Genomic DNA, 15035 nt, shown 5'->3' with positions numbered 1-15035 from the left:
TGCAAGCTGGTTCTAGCAGTGGTGAATTCTTCAAATAAGGGAGTTGTTCCTTCACCTCTGAAAGAGGCCTTGATTCACACCTCTGTTCTGCAAGCTGCATTGGATATCAGTTTGCTTGCAGGTCCAATTGAAGGTGCTGGTTTTAACCTTCAAAGCCCTTCATAGTATGGGCTGAGGGAAGCTTCAAATTCATTTGAAAATTAATTAGGCTCAAAAGACTTTCAATGATAAAGTTTAAGTGCAGAGTTTCTACCTTAATCCTCTCTCTTTATTATACTGGTTTTTCAGCTTAAGCTTTTGGAAGTATTACTTCCTTCCTTAACCTCAAGGCCTAATTTACTTTATCAGTTTTCAGAACACTAAGTTTCAGACATTTTCAAGTCTATTTTGCAGGCTACCGCTGATATAGTGAAGCCACTCTACAACCTTATTCTGACATATTTTTAATATCTTAAAATTAAATTGGTCATAAAATATTTGAAATATATAATAGGGACAGGACCTGATTGCCTCCCATTACCTATGAAGATTCATGCCTAATAACTTCAATGGAGAAGCATCAGCACCCAATTGTGGTATGAATCTGATCTCATACAAAAAAAAGAGAACTGTAGCTAGAAATAGAGGGACACGGTGGCTGAGTGGCTAAGATACTAAGCTTGTCGATGAGAAAGGGTGGCAGTTCAGCAGTTCGAATCCCTAGTGCCACGTAATGGAGTGAGCTCCCGTTACTTGATCCAGCTTCTGCCAACCTAGCAGTTCGAAAGCACATAAGAATGCAAGAAGAAAAATAGGAACCACCTTGGTGGAAATTTAACAGTGTTCCATGTTCCTTCGGCATTTAGTCATGCTGGCCACATGACCATGGAGACGTCTTCAGATAGCACTAGCTCTTAGGCTTTGAAATGGACATGAGCAACTCTCCTTAGAGTCAGGAACAACTAGCACATATGTGCAAGGGAAACCTTTAACTTTAGCTAGAAATACTTCTGGGGAAATAACTTTAAATGTACAGCCTGGAGGACAGAAGGGGACGGAGGTACATGATTGAAACCTTTAAATATATTAAGGGTCTGAGGTAAGGTTCTAGAAGGGAGTATTTCAATACTAAGCAAAAATCAAGAACACGAGGACGTAACCTCAAACTGACAGGATGGAAGTTCAGAAGTAATGTTAGAAAGAATTACTTCACAGAAAGAGTAGCAGAAGCTTAGAACTAGCTCCCAGTGGAGATAATGCACCAAACGTCAGTAGCTGAGTTTAAACATGCTTGGGATAAGCACATGCCCATCATCCGACAAAAAATTAAAATTAAAAATTAATTAATAAATTAAAAAGGAAAAAACCCCAACAAACTCAAAGGGCAGACTCAATGAACCAACTAAGTCTTTTTCTGTGTCAATTTTCTATGTTTCTAAATAATGAACTTCGGTTTCTTTTTTCTGATCATGTCAGCCCATTTTTTTCGGATCCTTGCATTTCATTCTCTTTTCATATTTTCAATAAGACATTTAAGAACACCTATCTTCTATGCTCCCTATGGAGTTCTCATACTTGGTTTATCTTTGGTGTAGTCACTACTGTATAAGACTTCCCCTCCTGCAAAATTGAAGCAATTTTGGAAGAGTACAATACACTATCCAGAGAGAGAGAAGCTAAAGATGTAGAGAATACTTTATTTGACCAAGGGTGATTAGACACTCAAGGAATTCATCTCTGGTGCAGGAGCTCTCACTGTACATGCAAAACAACAGCAAATTAAGAATCATAATGATACCAATTAGAGAAGGTAGTAGAAAAGATGAAAAGGTTAATAATAATAAAGCCATACCACATGGGTAAATATACTTAGACATAAAGAAAGCATTTAATTTCCTTTATAGCTTTACTGCTAGATCAAGGTCTCTGAATGAAAAACAAAAGATGCTCTAGAGCTGGTTGGCTATAGGTTGCTACATATGGTGCTATTACAGAAAAATAATGTTTTACAGTTGAAAGAGTTTGCTCTCTCCAAGCCATTTTGACCACTCTTATATACAGGTAATCCCCAGTTTAAGACTGTCCGACTTACCCATCTTTACGAATGGACTTCCTGTTGCTAAAAATGGCAATTGACGTTCTCCTTCCTTGACCCAACAAGGCACGAAAGCCATGCAATGTTCTCATGAGTATTACACAGTAAAAGGTAAAGATTCCCCTTGCACATACGTGCTAGTCATTCCCGACTCTAGGGGGCAGTGCTCATCTCCGTTTCAAAGCTGAAGAGCCAGCGCTGTCCGAAGACATCTCTGTGGTCATATGGCCAACATGACTAAACGCTGAAGGAGCACAGAACGCTATTACTTTCCCACCAAAGGTGGTCCCTATTTTTCTACTTGAATTTTTCACATGCTTTCAAACTGTTAGGTTGGCAGAAGCTGGGACAAGTAACGGGAGCTCACTCCGTTACACGGCGCTAGGGATTCAAACTGCCGATCTTTCTCATTGACAAGCTCAGCGCCTTAGCCACTAAACCACCACATCCCTTTTACAAAGTAGCATGCCCATTTATAATAGGCAACCAGTTTTCAGTGCTTCATGAAAATATTGTTTATCTTCAGTGGTTCATAGGCTCAAGGAAAGAAAATACCATCTGCCAATTTTAGTCAGATCATGTTCCTCTTTCTTAAGTGTTTTATATGCATAGAAAGGTAAAATAAATACTATAAGCTAAGACAAATATTTGACTAACTGATGCTAAATAGCCTGCTCTGATTTACATACAAATTTGACTTAAAGATAAGAATGGATTTCATTCTTAACCCAAGGACTGCCTGTACTGGAAGAAAATCTTTAAAAACAAACCATCCTGCCAGATATTTGTTCTAATGTCCTGCATCGGTGTGTGTGTGTGTATGGGCGCGCGCACATGCGCACGCGTGCACATGTACATGCACGCAAACATGGCATTGTTTAATCTATTTCATATTTTCAAATTGCCTAGAACTGTGGGACCCATGAAGTTTTGCCATCCTCACAAGGAAGTTATCAACTTTTGCATAAAGATTTCAAAGCAACATTTCTTCTCTCCCATCAGCACAACATTCTTCCCCCGCAAAAAGTTGTAAGTCAAGTTCATCAACACATTATATTTGTGAAAAAAATAAAGGGAAGAATCAGAAAGATGCTTCATTGAAAGTCAATCAACCCAACCCTTGGGTTTTCTTGCTAGATTGGGTAAATAACAAGAGTGCTTAACTGGCTGAAAGCAGCTTCCAGTTTCTCATGATGAGCATGAAACAACTTTGTAGTCTGACTCAAGCAATGGTGTGAATACACAGTAATAACACAAATGTCTGAGATTGTAGGAGGTTAGAAACTTATAGCACTTTTGGTTTTGTTAAACATTTTGCATGAAAAGAAAAAAAGGCATTACCTACTCCAATTATCTCACTTCAAACCAGGAACATTATGATAATATGCTTTTAGTGCAACAATATATCTTCTCGAATCAGTCAAATGCAAGCTACAATGGATAGCTCCACTAACAGAACATCAAGATAAGCACGATGAAATAAAGAAAAAAAACTTTTAAACATGCATATAAAAATAGCTAGCACAATAGGCATGAGTAAAGATATATAGGATTCCTCCAAAGGTTATAGAATGTTTGCCTTTTTGCAAATTAGCCAGTTTTTAAAAAAATAAAATTGCATGGATGCATGCATTTATAATACAAGACATAATGAGCATATTATTTTCAATGCAAATATGAAGTTAGAACATGTTTCTGCCCTGAAATCCTTGATCTACGATATTCAAATATTTTGCTACAGTGAAATAGACTTATTTATGGCTAAGAATGGGCATCACTGTATTATTTCAACGAAAACAGACTGAAACAGCTTTATAGTGCATTACATAGTTGACTAAATAGTGTCAAGCTAATACAGCTAATTTTCAAATTTCAGAATATCAAGGGGGGGGGAATCTCATGTACTGTTGAAAAACAGACCCCTTGAATCAATGTAAATTTTATATAAGAATACAATATGGAACAAATAGTTATCCATATCATATCCATATGATATCAGAAAGTACAAAACTGAACAAAAGATTCTAAGGGCAAGAGAAATTGCATGCTTGAAAATTATCTTTTAAAGAACTTAAAACAAGAAACTACCTGTCTTTCCAAGGAAGAGGATTCATTATAAATATGAACACTGGTATAGAGTACAGATTCTTAGACAGCAAAGATAACCAACAAGGAAGTACAAGAGCACATAAAATCAGATATGTCACTGGAAGGAAAAATCACAAAACTACATTTCACTTCCTTTGGCCATGTCATGTGGGGAATTCACTTGAGAAAACAATTATGTTGAGAAGAGTTAGTGAGAAAAGGAAACTAGGCCATTCATTTAGTGGCTGTTTGACGGTACAGTGGCACTGAAAAAAGTCACTTATAATCAGTTTTCACACAACTGTCACAGCATCCCCATGGTCACATGATCAAAATTCAGGCATTTGGCAACGGGCATATATTTATGACAGTTGCACATTCCTAGGGGTCATGTGATCACCTTTTGTAACCTTCTGACCAGCTTCTGACAAGCAAAGTCAATGGAGAAAGCCAGATTCACTTAATGACTGATTAATTCACTTAACTGTAGTGATTTGCTTAACAACTGAACCAGTTGTTCAGCCAGTAGGAACCCACCCCTGCCTATACTGTTCACTATTTATTAGATTTGTCAAGGCCACTAAATTTTAAAAAAAAGCACCACAAAAACCTTTTGGGAAGCTTATAGCATGTCTAGTACAAAGGTTTGAGAAATAGAACTAAAACAACACAGCTCCCTGAACCAAAACAGCAGTCCTAACACTGAGGAAAAAAGGCTTGACAGAGGCTCCACAGGCACCCTAGTTCCAGGTCTGGGAACAGAGCCATGTCTTAAGGGACTTCTGGAACCCTTAGGGAGTAGAATCCATGCATATCTCCAAGGGATGCTGTTGCTACAGAAGGCAGGGGCTGCAATAGAGAAGGCATGGTTCCTCGGTCCCACAAAACATCATCTAATTGAAGGGACTGAAGCATACCCACTCTGCCTGAATGCAGTAGATGGACAGAAACAATTGGCAATAGGCCCTGTGCCTTGAAGATCTAATATCTAGCACCTTGAATTGCACCCAGAAGCAAACAGGTAATCAATGCAGCTGGTGTAGCAGCAAATGCTACAAGCAAATACTAGAACCAGTTTGGTTTAGTGCAGTGATGGCCAACCTTTTAGACACTGTGCCCAAACTACATGCACGCACATGCCCAAATGCGCAAACATGTGTGCACGAACATGTGCGTGCAGAAATGTACGTGCATGTGCAGCAGAGACCTGAGGACCAGCCGGCCGGCGGGAGGTGGGCATCAGCCATCAGCACACCAAGAGGAAAGATCTTTTTTCTTTTGTGAGCTTCTGTTTGGTCATTTGCAAGGAAACAGAAACTCACAAAAGAAATGCCACAGAGACCTGACTTGGTGCAACGGCATGCATGCCAGCAGAGAGGGCTCTGCATGCCACCTCTGGCATGCATGCCATAGGCTCGCCATCGCAGGTCCAGTGGTTAAGGCACCAAGCTGGAAAGCAGGAAACCATGAGGTATAGTTCTGCCTTAGCCATGAAAGCCACTGGGATTTTGGGCCAGTCACTCTCTCTCCGCTTAATCCCCATGGGAGGAAGAAGTTGTGTTGGATATTTTGCTACCTTAAGTTGTTTGTGAAAATAACAAAATTGACATGAGTATAATGAGAAACACTCATTGCTGCTCATGCTGCTGCATTTGGGCCTAGCATGGTCTTCAAGAGAAACAAGATGTAAGCACATTATAGTCCATTTATGAGGTGACTAGGGCATGAGTGACTGTCTTAAGAGCATTCTGGTCAGAAAAAACTACAACTGGTGCACAAGATAAACTCATGCAACAGCTACCTGGTCACACTCACAGCTACCACTTGCTCTGTATTTATCACTAATTGAGATGAGGGACTAGAAAAGTAGGATTATCAGATTTGTGGGCAGTAGAAAGGAGAGAACATTGTAATTTATTCAACTAAAATTAATCAAACTATGGTTTCATACATGCAAACAAAATAACACAGAAGGAAAGAGGAGTCAGACTGTAATAAACAAGCTAAAAATGGGATCCAAATAACATCACAGGGGAATTCTCAGAAAAGATGTTGATAATGAAACTGAAATTCTATCTATACCTGCTCATCTTAGAAGAATTGCCCATCTGTGGTCTATTTGCATCCAAGCACCTAGCAAAAGTGTCTCCGATCTGTAAAAAAAAACTAGTTGCAGTGCTCTTCCAGAGTAGCAGTAGTATATCTGTACAACTTGGGTCTTCTTTCAATAAAGAGTTTTGGTATAATTCTTAGAAGTTGCATGAGGAATGTATTTTGCCAAGAAATAAAACATCAGTGCAGGTATTGGTTACCTTTAGCACTATTTAACCAATTCTACAGATAAAGACTATTTTACAGGTTTTCATTTGGATTTCTGTCTTTTCAAGTCAACAGGTAAAGCTCATGTTTGAGACAAGGATCAATGAAGATCAACCAATTTTACTTTCCCAAAGATGGCCAGTCAGTCCACTATTGTGAATCTCCCTTGAAGAGAGAGAGAGAAAGCAAGGCAGAAATATTCAGAATAATGGATTATTGTTCCATCATTCTGTGTTGGAACTATACTTCTGACTTAATAGAAGTCAGAAAATTAAAAGGTTACTTATTCTAATATTATTTGTCAAGGGTTTAAAGGGAGTTTAGCTCTATTCTGTAATTCACATAAGCATTCACTTTTCATTGTTCATGTTCAGATTTTTACAGAATCTACTAAGAGTTTTAAAAGCTTTTTCTTCTACTACAAAAAAGAGCTCCATTTTAAAGTTAGTATGATTAAACAGTTTGTAGTGTTCTCTGCATTTAAAGCCTGCATACTTTTCTTCGATAACTCTCAATGTGGAGTGATAAAGCTTTTCTACTCAATGTTCAGGACTTCAAAGCTAACTCAATTATCCCAAAACCTTCAGTGAAAAAGCTTGTATATGAAATGTAACAATGCACAGAGCGATTTTACAGAAGGGAGAGCACAGACATAACTCCAGAATTGCTTCTATTTTAGTGCCTCCTGAAGCTCTCATTGTCAACTACATTTTATCCTATGGATCCAGAGTTTAACAATTGAATGGAGGGGAAACTAGAACAGATATAGTTGAAGGACAGTCTTCTATTTCACTGTAATAACAGTAAGCATTCATAGTAAACACTAAAAAAAAAAAGTCTACAAAATGACAGAGGAAATGGGAAAAAACACACATTCACGAAGTGTTCCTGTTTTGAGACCAAGGTAGGGAAAAAGTCCAGAGAATCAAGGGAAGTGGAAAACAAATATTGAGAAACGTGTTGCATTGCAGACAAGGTCACAAATCTAAGCACCCATGTAAATTTCAGCTGTCAATCTTCCATCCTCAACCTCTCTGAAGGAAATACTTGCAGTTCTTATATACACAGTACTAGCTATTTTTAACCAGAATTTGTAGAATGGTCTTTTACATAAAAGGAAAAGCCAAATCCACACCATAACCAAATAGAGTGAGAATTCTGAATAAACATAATTAAGATCAAGCCAAAGCAATTCTATGGATCTGGGACTTCATCCAAGTGGGATTTACTGCTGAGTAATCCCACATCAGAATAGGATGTAAGCAGCCGGATATCGGTGGGTTTTGTTGTTGTTGCTTGGAAGCAGGTTTGAAGCACTATTTCCAACAATTAACCCTTAGGTTATAGGCACATTTAACGGGGGGGGGGGGGAATCCCCACCTCCACCACCCACACACTACTTTCCAGCGATTACACAATTGCATGCATAGCCCCTGACTATGAGGTGAGTAGACCTCTGCTTTCATCGCCAAGGGTCTTGTTTTGCAGAGGAGCAAAATACACGCAGGAGATTCTTCCCTAGATGCAACTGAGAGCCAACACCTCGAGCTGCCACAGGCATCCCACCTCACAGAGAATAGGTGATGACTTCCACCGGTTCCCAATTAAATAAATATTTTTTAAAAAACAACCCGCAAGAAAGAAAGTGCGTTAAGGAACTGGTCCTCGGGAAGCAAACAGGCAAAGCCTGGGGAGCCTTTCAGCAGGAAGGGCGCCCGGGTTTCTCGGAGGCAACCACCCCGCCAACTCTCTCCCGTGCAAGAGAGCCTCGCAAGCGCCAACCGCAGCGCCTCCCGTGAGCTACCCTCTCCCGCCCCTGCCTCCCGAGGCCAAAGAAGTTTAACTTCTGGCGCTGCCAGAGCTCCCGCTTAACTTGCGCCGGCTGCTTCTGGATGACACTCGGGCGACAGCCGCGCCCTCCCCCCCCCCCCCGCCACTCCCGACTGTCCCACGAGCAGCTCTCCCGGGGTCCCAAGCTAAGCGCCCGCAGAATAACTCGCCGCTCCATCCTTCCAGGATCGCCCTCCCAAGAGAAGCCCTCCCCCGCAGAAGGGGGATGCTTACCAAGAGAGAAAAGAGCAGCAGCAGCAGCATTCTCCCTCCGCAGACCGGAGCCCCCTTCAAGCTGCGCCCCGGTTGAGCCATAACCCAGCTAGCTCCGGCTTCAAGCTCCGGCTCCCGCTCGCGCTGGAAGAACGAGCGGCTGCTGCCACGTCTGGTTAAGCATGCGCAATCCATGGGGGAAGGAAAAAAAAAAAACACACACACAAAAAAAACCCTGCTATACCGTATTGGAGCCGAAGAGTGAGCCGTGCGGTGCATGCTGGGGGCTGTAGTCTGCGCCGTGTGAGCGGCTCGGGTTGGGCGAGGAAACAGGTGGCAGAAAGAATCAGAACACCCGTCCGCCGTCGAATGGGAGGCTCTCACTCATTGGAAGGGGGGGGGGGGGAGAAGGACAGTGAGTTGGATCAAAGATGCGTCCCTCCGAGTAGAGGGGGGGGGCACTATTTCAATCGGGAAAGCCCGGGTTCAAATCTCATCTCAGATCGGAGTCCTTCTAATCGACTACTTTTATAGGGGTTCCCCCCCCCCCCGCCGCCGCCGCCGCCGCCGCCGCCGCCTTCAGGGATGGTTTTGTTAATAATGGCTAGGGCTTTGATCCCTTTCTCCCTTTTATGATCTGTAGGTAACATATCTTGCCTTGGCTTAGTCTTCTGTTAGAGGTGTCAATGGCCCTGCAAAGAGAGGATTAAAAGCAGCCAGGTTTTTATTCCAATATTTAGTTTTTTAAAAAAATCTGCAGCACTTTTTGATAGCAGTCCATAATTTTGCACTTACACCGTCATTTTCAGATGTACTGATTCACATACCTATTCTGTTAGTAAATTAGACTTCTAAATTGTTAATGGATGCTTTTTACACCATAGGAGTTCAGGGCACCATACAACGTTTTCCCTTTCAATTTCTCTCCCCAGCAATCACCCTGTGAGGTAAGTTGAGCTGCGAGAAAGACTGGTCCAAATTAATGAATTAATTTTCCATGGGGGACAGTAGACTACAGTCTATTTGCCCTATGGCACTCTAGTACACTCTTTTTCAAATAGATGCAGAACTGTAAGTCATTGTTACTATCATGGCCTTTAAAAGAATATTACGAAGTCAGCTCCCACTGTTCTGTTCAAATTAAGACAGCCATCTAAGAACTTAAAAACATGTTTATAGTCTCACATAATTCCGTGTATTCCATTAGATCTTTGAAGTTTTCCCTTCCCCATTTCCCATCATATATCCCTAAAAGCATTGCAAGTATTTTAACCAATAGCTTGTTAGACAAGACTGTCTGTTGTGGCAGGCAATTAGCTAAGCTCTTGAACCTTGCTACTTGGGATCCTTTTAATAGGTAAACATAGTTTAGGCTGCAAGACAAACTCTAGGCACCCCTCTCAATAAGCAGCCTTCTAGTGCATTGTAGTTACTTTACACCACATCTAGACTCTAGCAGTAAATATATTATTCTGGCTTTCAGGTATTTTAAAAGAAGATAGCATAAGGGCTGATTAGAAATGTTGCTCTCAATCAGTGTGTGTTCTATTTAAGGCACTGCTCCACTTTTCTCATTCTAGCGATAAACAGCCAAAAATGATTAGTGCCAAAGAACTGCACAGAAAAATAGTTGACATCACCCTGTAGAATAGAACAGCTGCACTATAGGCAGGAGGGTCAACGAACTGCATTTCTTAAGAATCTCCCCATCTAAGCCACTTTTATAATCAACAATAATACATGGAATTCACTACTCAACGTGGAGTATATACAGCAGAATCCTATCCACATCTACTCAATTAGATACCTATATCAGTGTGCCCTGAGAGAAAAGCATATAGGAGAACTAGAGAGTAGTTAAGGGGTTGGAGGAAGACTGAGTCCAAATTTACTCCTAGCCATAGAAACTCACAGAGACTTTGGCCAGCTATTTTTCACCCCAGTCTACTTCATAATATTTTGTTGTGAGAATAACAGGAAAGAAGGTCTCTATGGAAGCTACCTTGAGTTCATTAAGTTAGAAAAACCAGGGACCGGTGTCACTCCAACTAGAGGAAACCATTATGTAAACTGAGTTGGCACATTCAAGGTTGAGAGAACACCCCGCAGTCCATCAACTAGTAACTGCGGAAGGAAAATACTTATGGTTTAAAGCCTAGGGCTGACCTGCCTGAAGAGAGCTGGATTTTTTCCAGCCTTGATTGAATTGGGAACCGTCCAAAATTTCAGATAAATAAATGAAGCTCAGCCCTTTCAGAATCAATCTGCATAGCTTTCATTTTGATAATTATAGCTGAATGATTAATTAATTGCTACATATACATGTAAAGAGCAAGTTGGACAGTAACCCCTGCTAGGAATGCTAATGGCAGGGAGGGAAGTAATAGATAATGCATCCAAATTGGTCACTATAGAATCGGGAAACTTCTGCAAAATGTTCCTGGAAATCTTTCAAGCCCATCATAAAGATGTTTTAATCAATCATGAGTCACTTTGGGTTACTTTATGATTTCATAGGAGAGTGCCTGTCTTAATAAGACGGTGTCTTATAATATTTATCGGAGACTGTCTCTGAGCGTCAGTGTACATGAGCTAAGAAATTCTGTGTATTGTAGCACTTATGAACCATTCTAATAATTCCAGTTACTACAAACTCTGCTTATCTTACTAGACCTGGCAGAGCAAGCATCATCCAAGTCCTGCCAATAAAACAATGCCATCTCATGGGGCCCTGGAGTTGTGCCTTCTTTGTCTTTGGGCCTGCCCCAGATAGTTATAATCCTGACACCTGGGTTTTTCTTCCAGATACTAAGCCAGGATGCAGGCCTGCCTAATAATGTGTACTTGGAATTTGTTTCCTTCTTGGGGATGTGTTAATGGATTTTTTAAATTATTATTTTGCCCTGTGTAACATGGTACTTTCAATTCTTTGTAAGCCACCCAGAGTCATTTGATGAATGGGCAGGCTGGAAATCAAATAAATAAAGCAACTACGGGTCTACCGTAGTTCTCAGATGGTGTGTTCTATCATTACACAACTGCCCGTACTTCACAAAGCACAAGAATAACTCAAAATATTGTTTTAAAAAATGTATATCATGCACAATCCCAAGGCTGTACATAGCTTGCTGAGACAAGGTAAAAAAACAACAACAGTTAAAACTACTCCATGCCCCTCCAGGATTGTTAACTGGCCTAGTTAAAAGGGTATGTTTTAAGCCTCTTCCTCAAGTATAAAAGAGCAAAGCAATCCTTCTCAAAATAATTCCACAGTGTAAACTAAACTTTACCATAGAAAAAGCAGAATTATTGAAATACATGGATGACCGAATCTGTTAGATGTTAAGAACTCAGAGTCCTGTCAACAGTTGAGAGCCAAGAGTCCTATAGTTCACTTGGGTGTAAACTTGTGAATTAGTCCAAAGAGGAATTGGCAAAAAGGGTGTGAAATAGCCAAGGTAACAGATATAATACAATCTGTGATACTTTCAAATTGCTGTTGGAATCTGAAGTATATCCAGTCTTATCTGCTTAAGCCTTGTTTGGATTTTAGACCAGCCAATAGTAAAAATGACACTCTATTCATAATATATCATTTAAAATATTATATTGGGCATGGATTCGAGGAACATATACTGAAAATGTAAGTACAGAAATACTTCCCCACTTGCAAATGCGATTTTAACTAGACTAGCAAACAGAAGTACCTTATAGCTCCCTGCCATTGTTAAATAGGTTTCCATGCAAATCATAAAGGCTATTATCTCGGTCTGTGTATGCTGGTCTAGTTTTGCTTGAATTTCAAAACCTTCAATGAAGATCAGAACCCTTATGTGATTCCTTTGTGTCAAACTGCTTACATCTTCAGATATTTCTATAGTACAGCCGCTGCTCTCAAAGAATCGAAATGCAACCACACTGTGAAAATTTTGCCAAAAAAGGTTGGCAGGAAAGCTTTAATCAGAGTAGAGAAGCAATGTGCCCTGAAAAGGGAGCAAAGGCATCTTTCAACACAGCATAGGCTTACTTTTATTTAAATTTAAAACCACATTTGCAACTTGGAGCAGAATCACATTGCAGGTTGGATTTTTCCTACTATAGGGTTACAGCTTTTTCACAATAATTTTCATCCAGAGATTTCAAAAAATGATTTAGAGAAGATACAGTCATTCATTCAATCTTAATCCTTTGGTAAGATTAAGCAGAGTTCCAACAGCTCCCCCTAAACAATTCAGCAAATCAATGAAAAAAATAATAATAGCTTTGTGGAGTTACAGCTCAGATCAAGCCACACAGATGCATTTGGGATAGCTAGCCCTCTGAGTTTCTTCTAATAACTTAAGCTGTTTTGCCTGTTTCACCAGGAGATTCATTATTGCTGAAGTTCTTCTCCAAATTGTATCATACTTCTATCTTGACTGAAAGCTGATGTGGCAATTAGACCAAATAGTTGGGATTTGTTTGGAAGTATGATCATAAAGTAAGGCTGGCCTTCTCAAGTGGACATGTGAAGATGTCCACTATCGTTCGTTTTTTTCCCCCTTTGTGACATTGATCTTAGTTTGCAGCCAAACCTGATTCCCCCCCCCCCCCGCTTCAGATACCTATTTCATCTCAGTCCTAATTCAGCTACGGCCCGTTTTTTTCCTTGTCATGATAGAAAAAGGATTACTAATCATTGCAGCCCTTTATGCATTTTTGTGGAAATCAATGAACTTAGTAAGGTTTTTGAACAGGATCAGGTTGTAGTTGCACATAGGAAATGTATGCTTGCTCTCCACATTATCCATCTCTAGAATTTTTGTTTCTTTCCACACCTTTATTCTGATTCTACTTTCAAGGTTTAGAATTCTACTGAGTTAAAATTCTCTTCTGTTAATCTTGATTAGGCAGAGAATTAAACCAACATGAATTTTGCAATTTTCATTTCTAATTCTAGTTATCCTGTACCTTGACTTACTACTGGATGTAGTGTCCTGATTTCATGTGTGCAAGGCACACTGAGTATAATGATTGCCAGAAACAGAATACAATATTAGAATGGTTTGTAACCCTGGCTTGGCTAAATTGGATTCCCTTCCTCCACTTTTTTTTTTATTGCAGTAGAAAATAGACAAACCTGAGTCAACTCTGCAAGCTTCTTGCCCCACCATCTTTTTAGCCTGTTTTCTAATGCATGACTAAACGGCAAAGGCATATGGAGCATTGTTACATTTCCACCAAGGTGGTCCCTATTTTTCTATTTGCATTTTTACATGCTTTCGAACTGCTAGGTTGGCAGGGGCCAAGTAATGGGAGCTCACTCCGTTATGCGGCACTAGGGATTCGAACCGCCGAATTGCCGACCTTTCTGATCGACAAGCTCAGCATCTTAGCTACTGAGCCACCGCATCCCACATTTCCTTATCTAAACACTGATTAATGTTGCTTATACCATAACAGAATACCAGGATGGGTATATACAGTATGTATTAAGGGAGACTAATAGACCCTATACTCTCTTTTTGAGCATGTCTGCAAATCCACTGAGCACAACTCCCTCCTTCATCTTTAATTCTACTTTGGCTGAAGGTGATGGCGGGGATGGCAAGAGATTTTTATCTCCGTCTTTCCCCAAATCATTATTTCTTACATTCACTTTGCAACCATGTGAGAACTTGGACAAGTTCTATGTTTGTAATTTCCCTAAAAGAAAAGGTCTCATTCAATTTCCCTCCACTATGTTCCGTTTAGGAAGCGATTGTTCTAAAAATGACAAGAATCGCAGGGAGTTTTGATAAATTGTGGGAATAATGCATTGTGGGAGTTGGCGAGGGAGAGGGAAATAACATAGGTTCTCAATCAAGGAATTCTTTTTAAAGGGTGGAAGTTATAATAAAGCACAACAATTCAAAAGGTCATAAGATTTCTCATAGCCTGGGAGAAAGGAGCTTGGGAAAGGGCTGCCAAGTGTATAGGGAGGTCAAGGACAAGAGAAAGAGAGTGAGTTTCTCTGACCAGGACATTTGGCCAAGTAGCTGATACCCATTCTCTTTCCTTCATCCTCTGGCAACCGTTTTGGGAATTAAAAAGTGAGAAAATACATTTAAAAGTGGGGGGAAAAGAGGAGGAAGAGGTGAGCCAAGCACATCCTTCAAAAAAGCATTCTTCTGACCAAACTTTGTTTCTTGATGCTTAAAACAAAGAGAAAATTATATTCACCTTCCTTCAACTGCTGTCAGGCTAAAAAGAAAGCCAGAATCGGTATGCTTTCTTGCTTTTGAGGCAGGTGGGCAACAACAGCATAGGGTCTGTTTTGTTGGTGTTTATTACTTTAGCACAGGAGACTAAGTGGAAATCAGCCCAGGAGGTATTTTTATTTCCATTCAGTTTTCAGGGAGACAAAAGGGTCACATTAGAGGCTGATGGAGGACAGCAAGGTGGGAATAAGATTGCAAGAGTCTTAAATATCTAATAAAGATTCCTATATTTATATCTGCCATTGTTCAAGTGACCACCTCAAACATAATGG

General features: G+C 40.2%; 1 protein-coding gene across 1 annotated transcript in view; it reads right to left on the bottom strand.

Annotated features, from left to right (window-relative positions):
* The window catches only part of PDIA5 (protein disulfide isomerase family A member 5), a 241481-nt gene extending 232737 nt beyond the window's left edge, over positions 1-8744 (bottom strand). Inside the window, exon 1 of the mRNA XM_081938793.1 lies at positions 8546-8744. Within this exon, the coding sequence (XP_081794919.1) occupies positions 8546-8719 (174 nt within the window). The 5' untranslated portion in view covers positions 8720-8744. The remainder of the gene's footprint in view (positions 1-8545) is intronic.
* Between the last annotated feature and the right edge of the window lie 6291 nt (positions 8745-15035).

The sequence above is a fragment of the Natrix helvetica genome (genome assembly GCF_964273705.1).
Source record: "Natrix helvetica genome assembly, chromosome: 1".
Taxonomy (NCBI): Eukaryota; Metazoa; Chordata; class Lepidosauria; order Squamata; family Natricidae; genus Natrix; species Natrix helvetica.
Note: the sequence above shows the minus strand (reverse complement) of the source record. Positions and strands in the feature narration are given on the sequence as shown.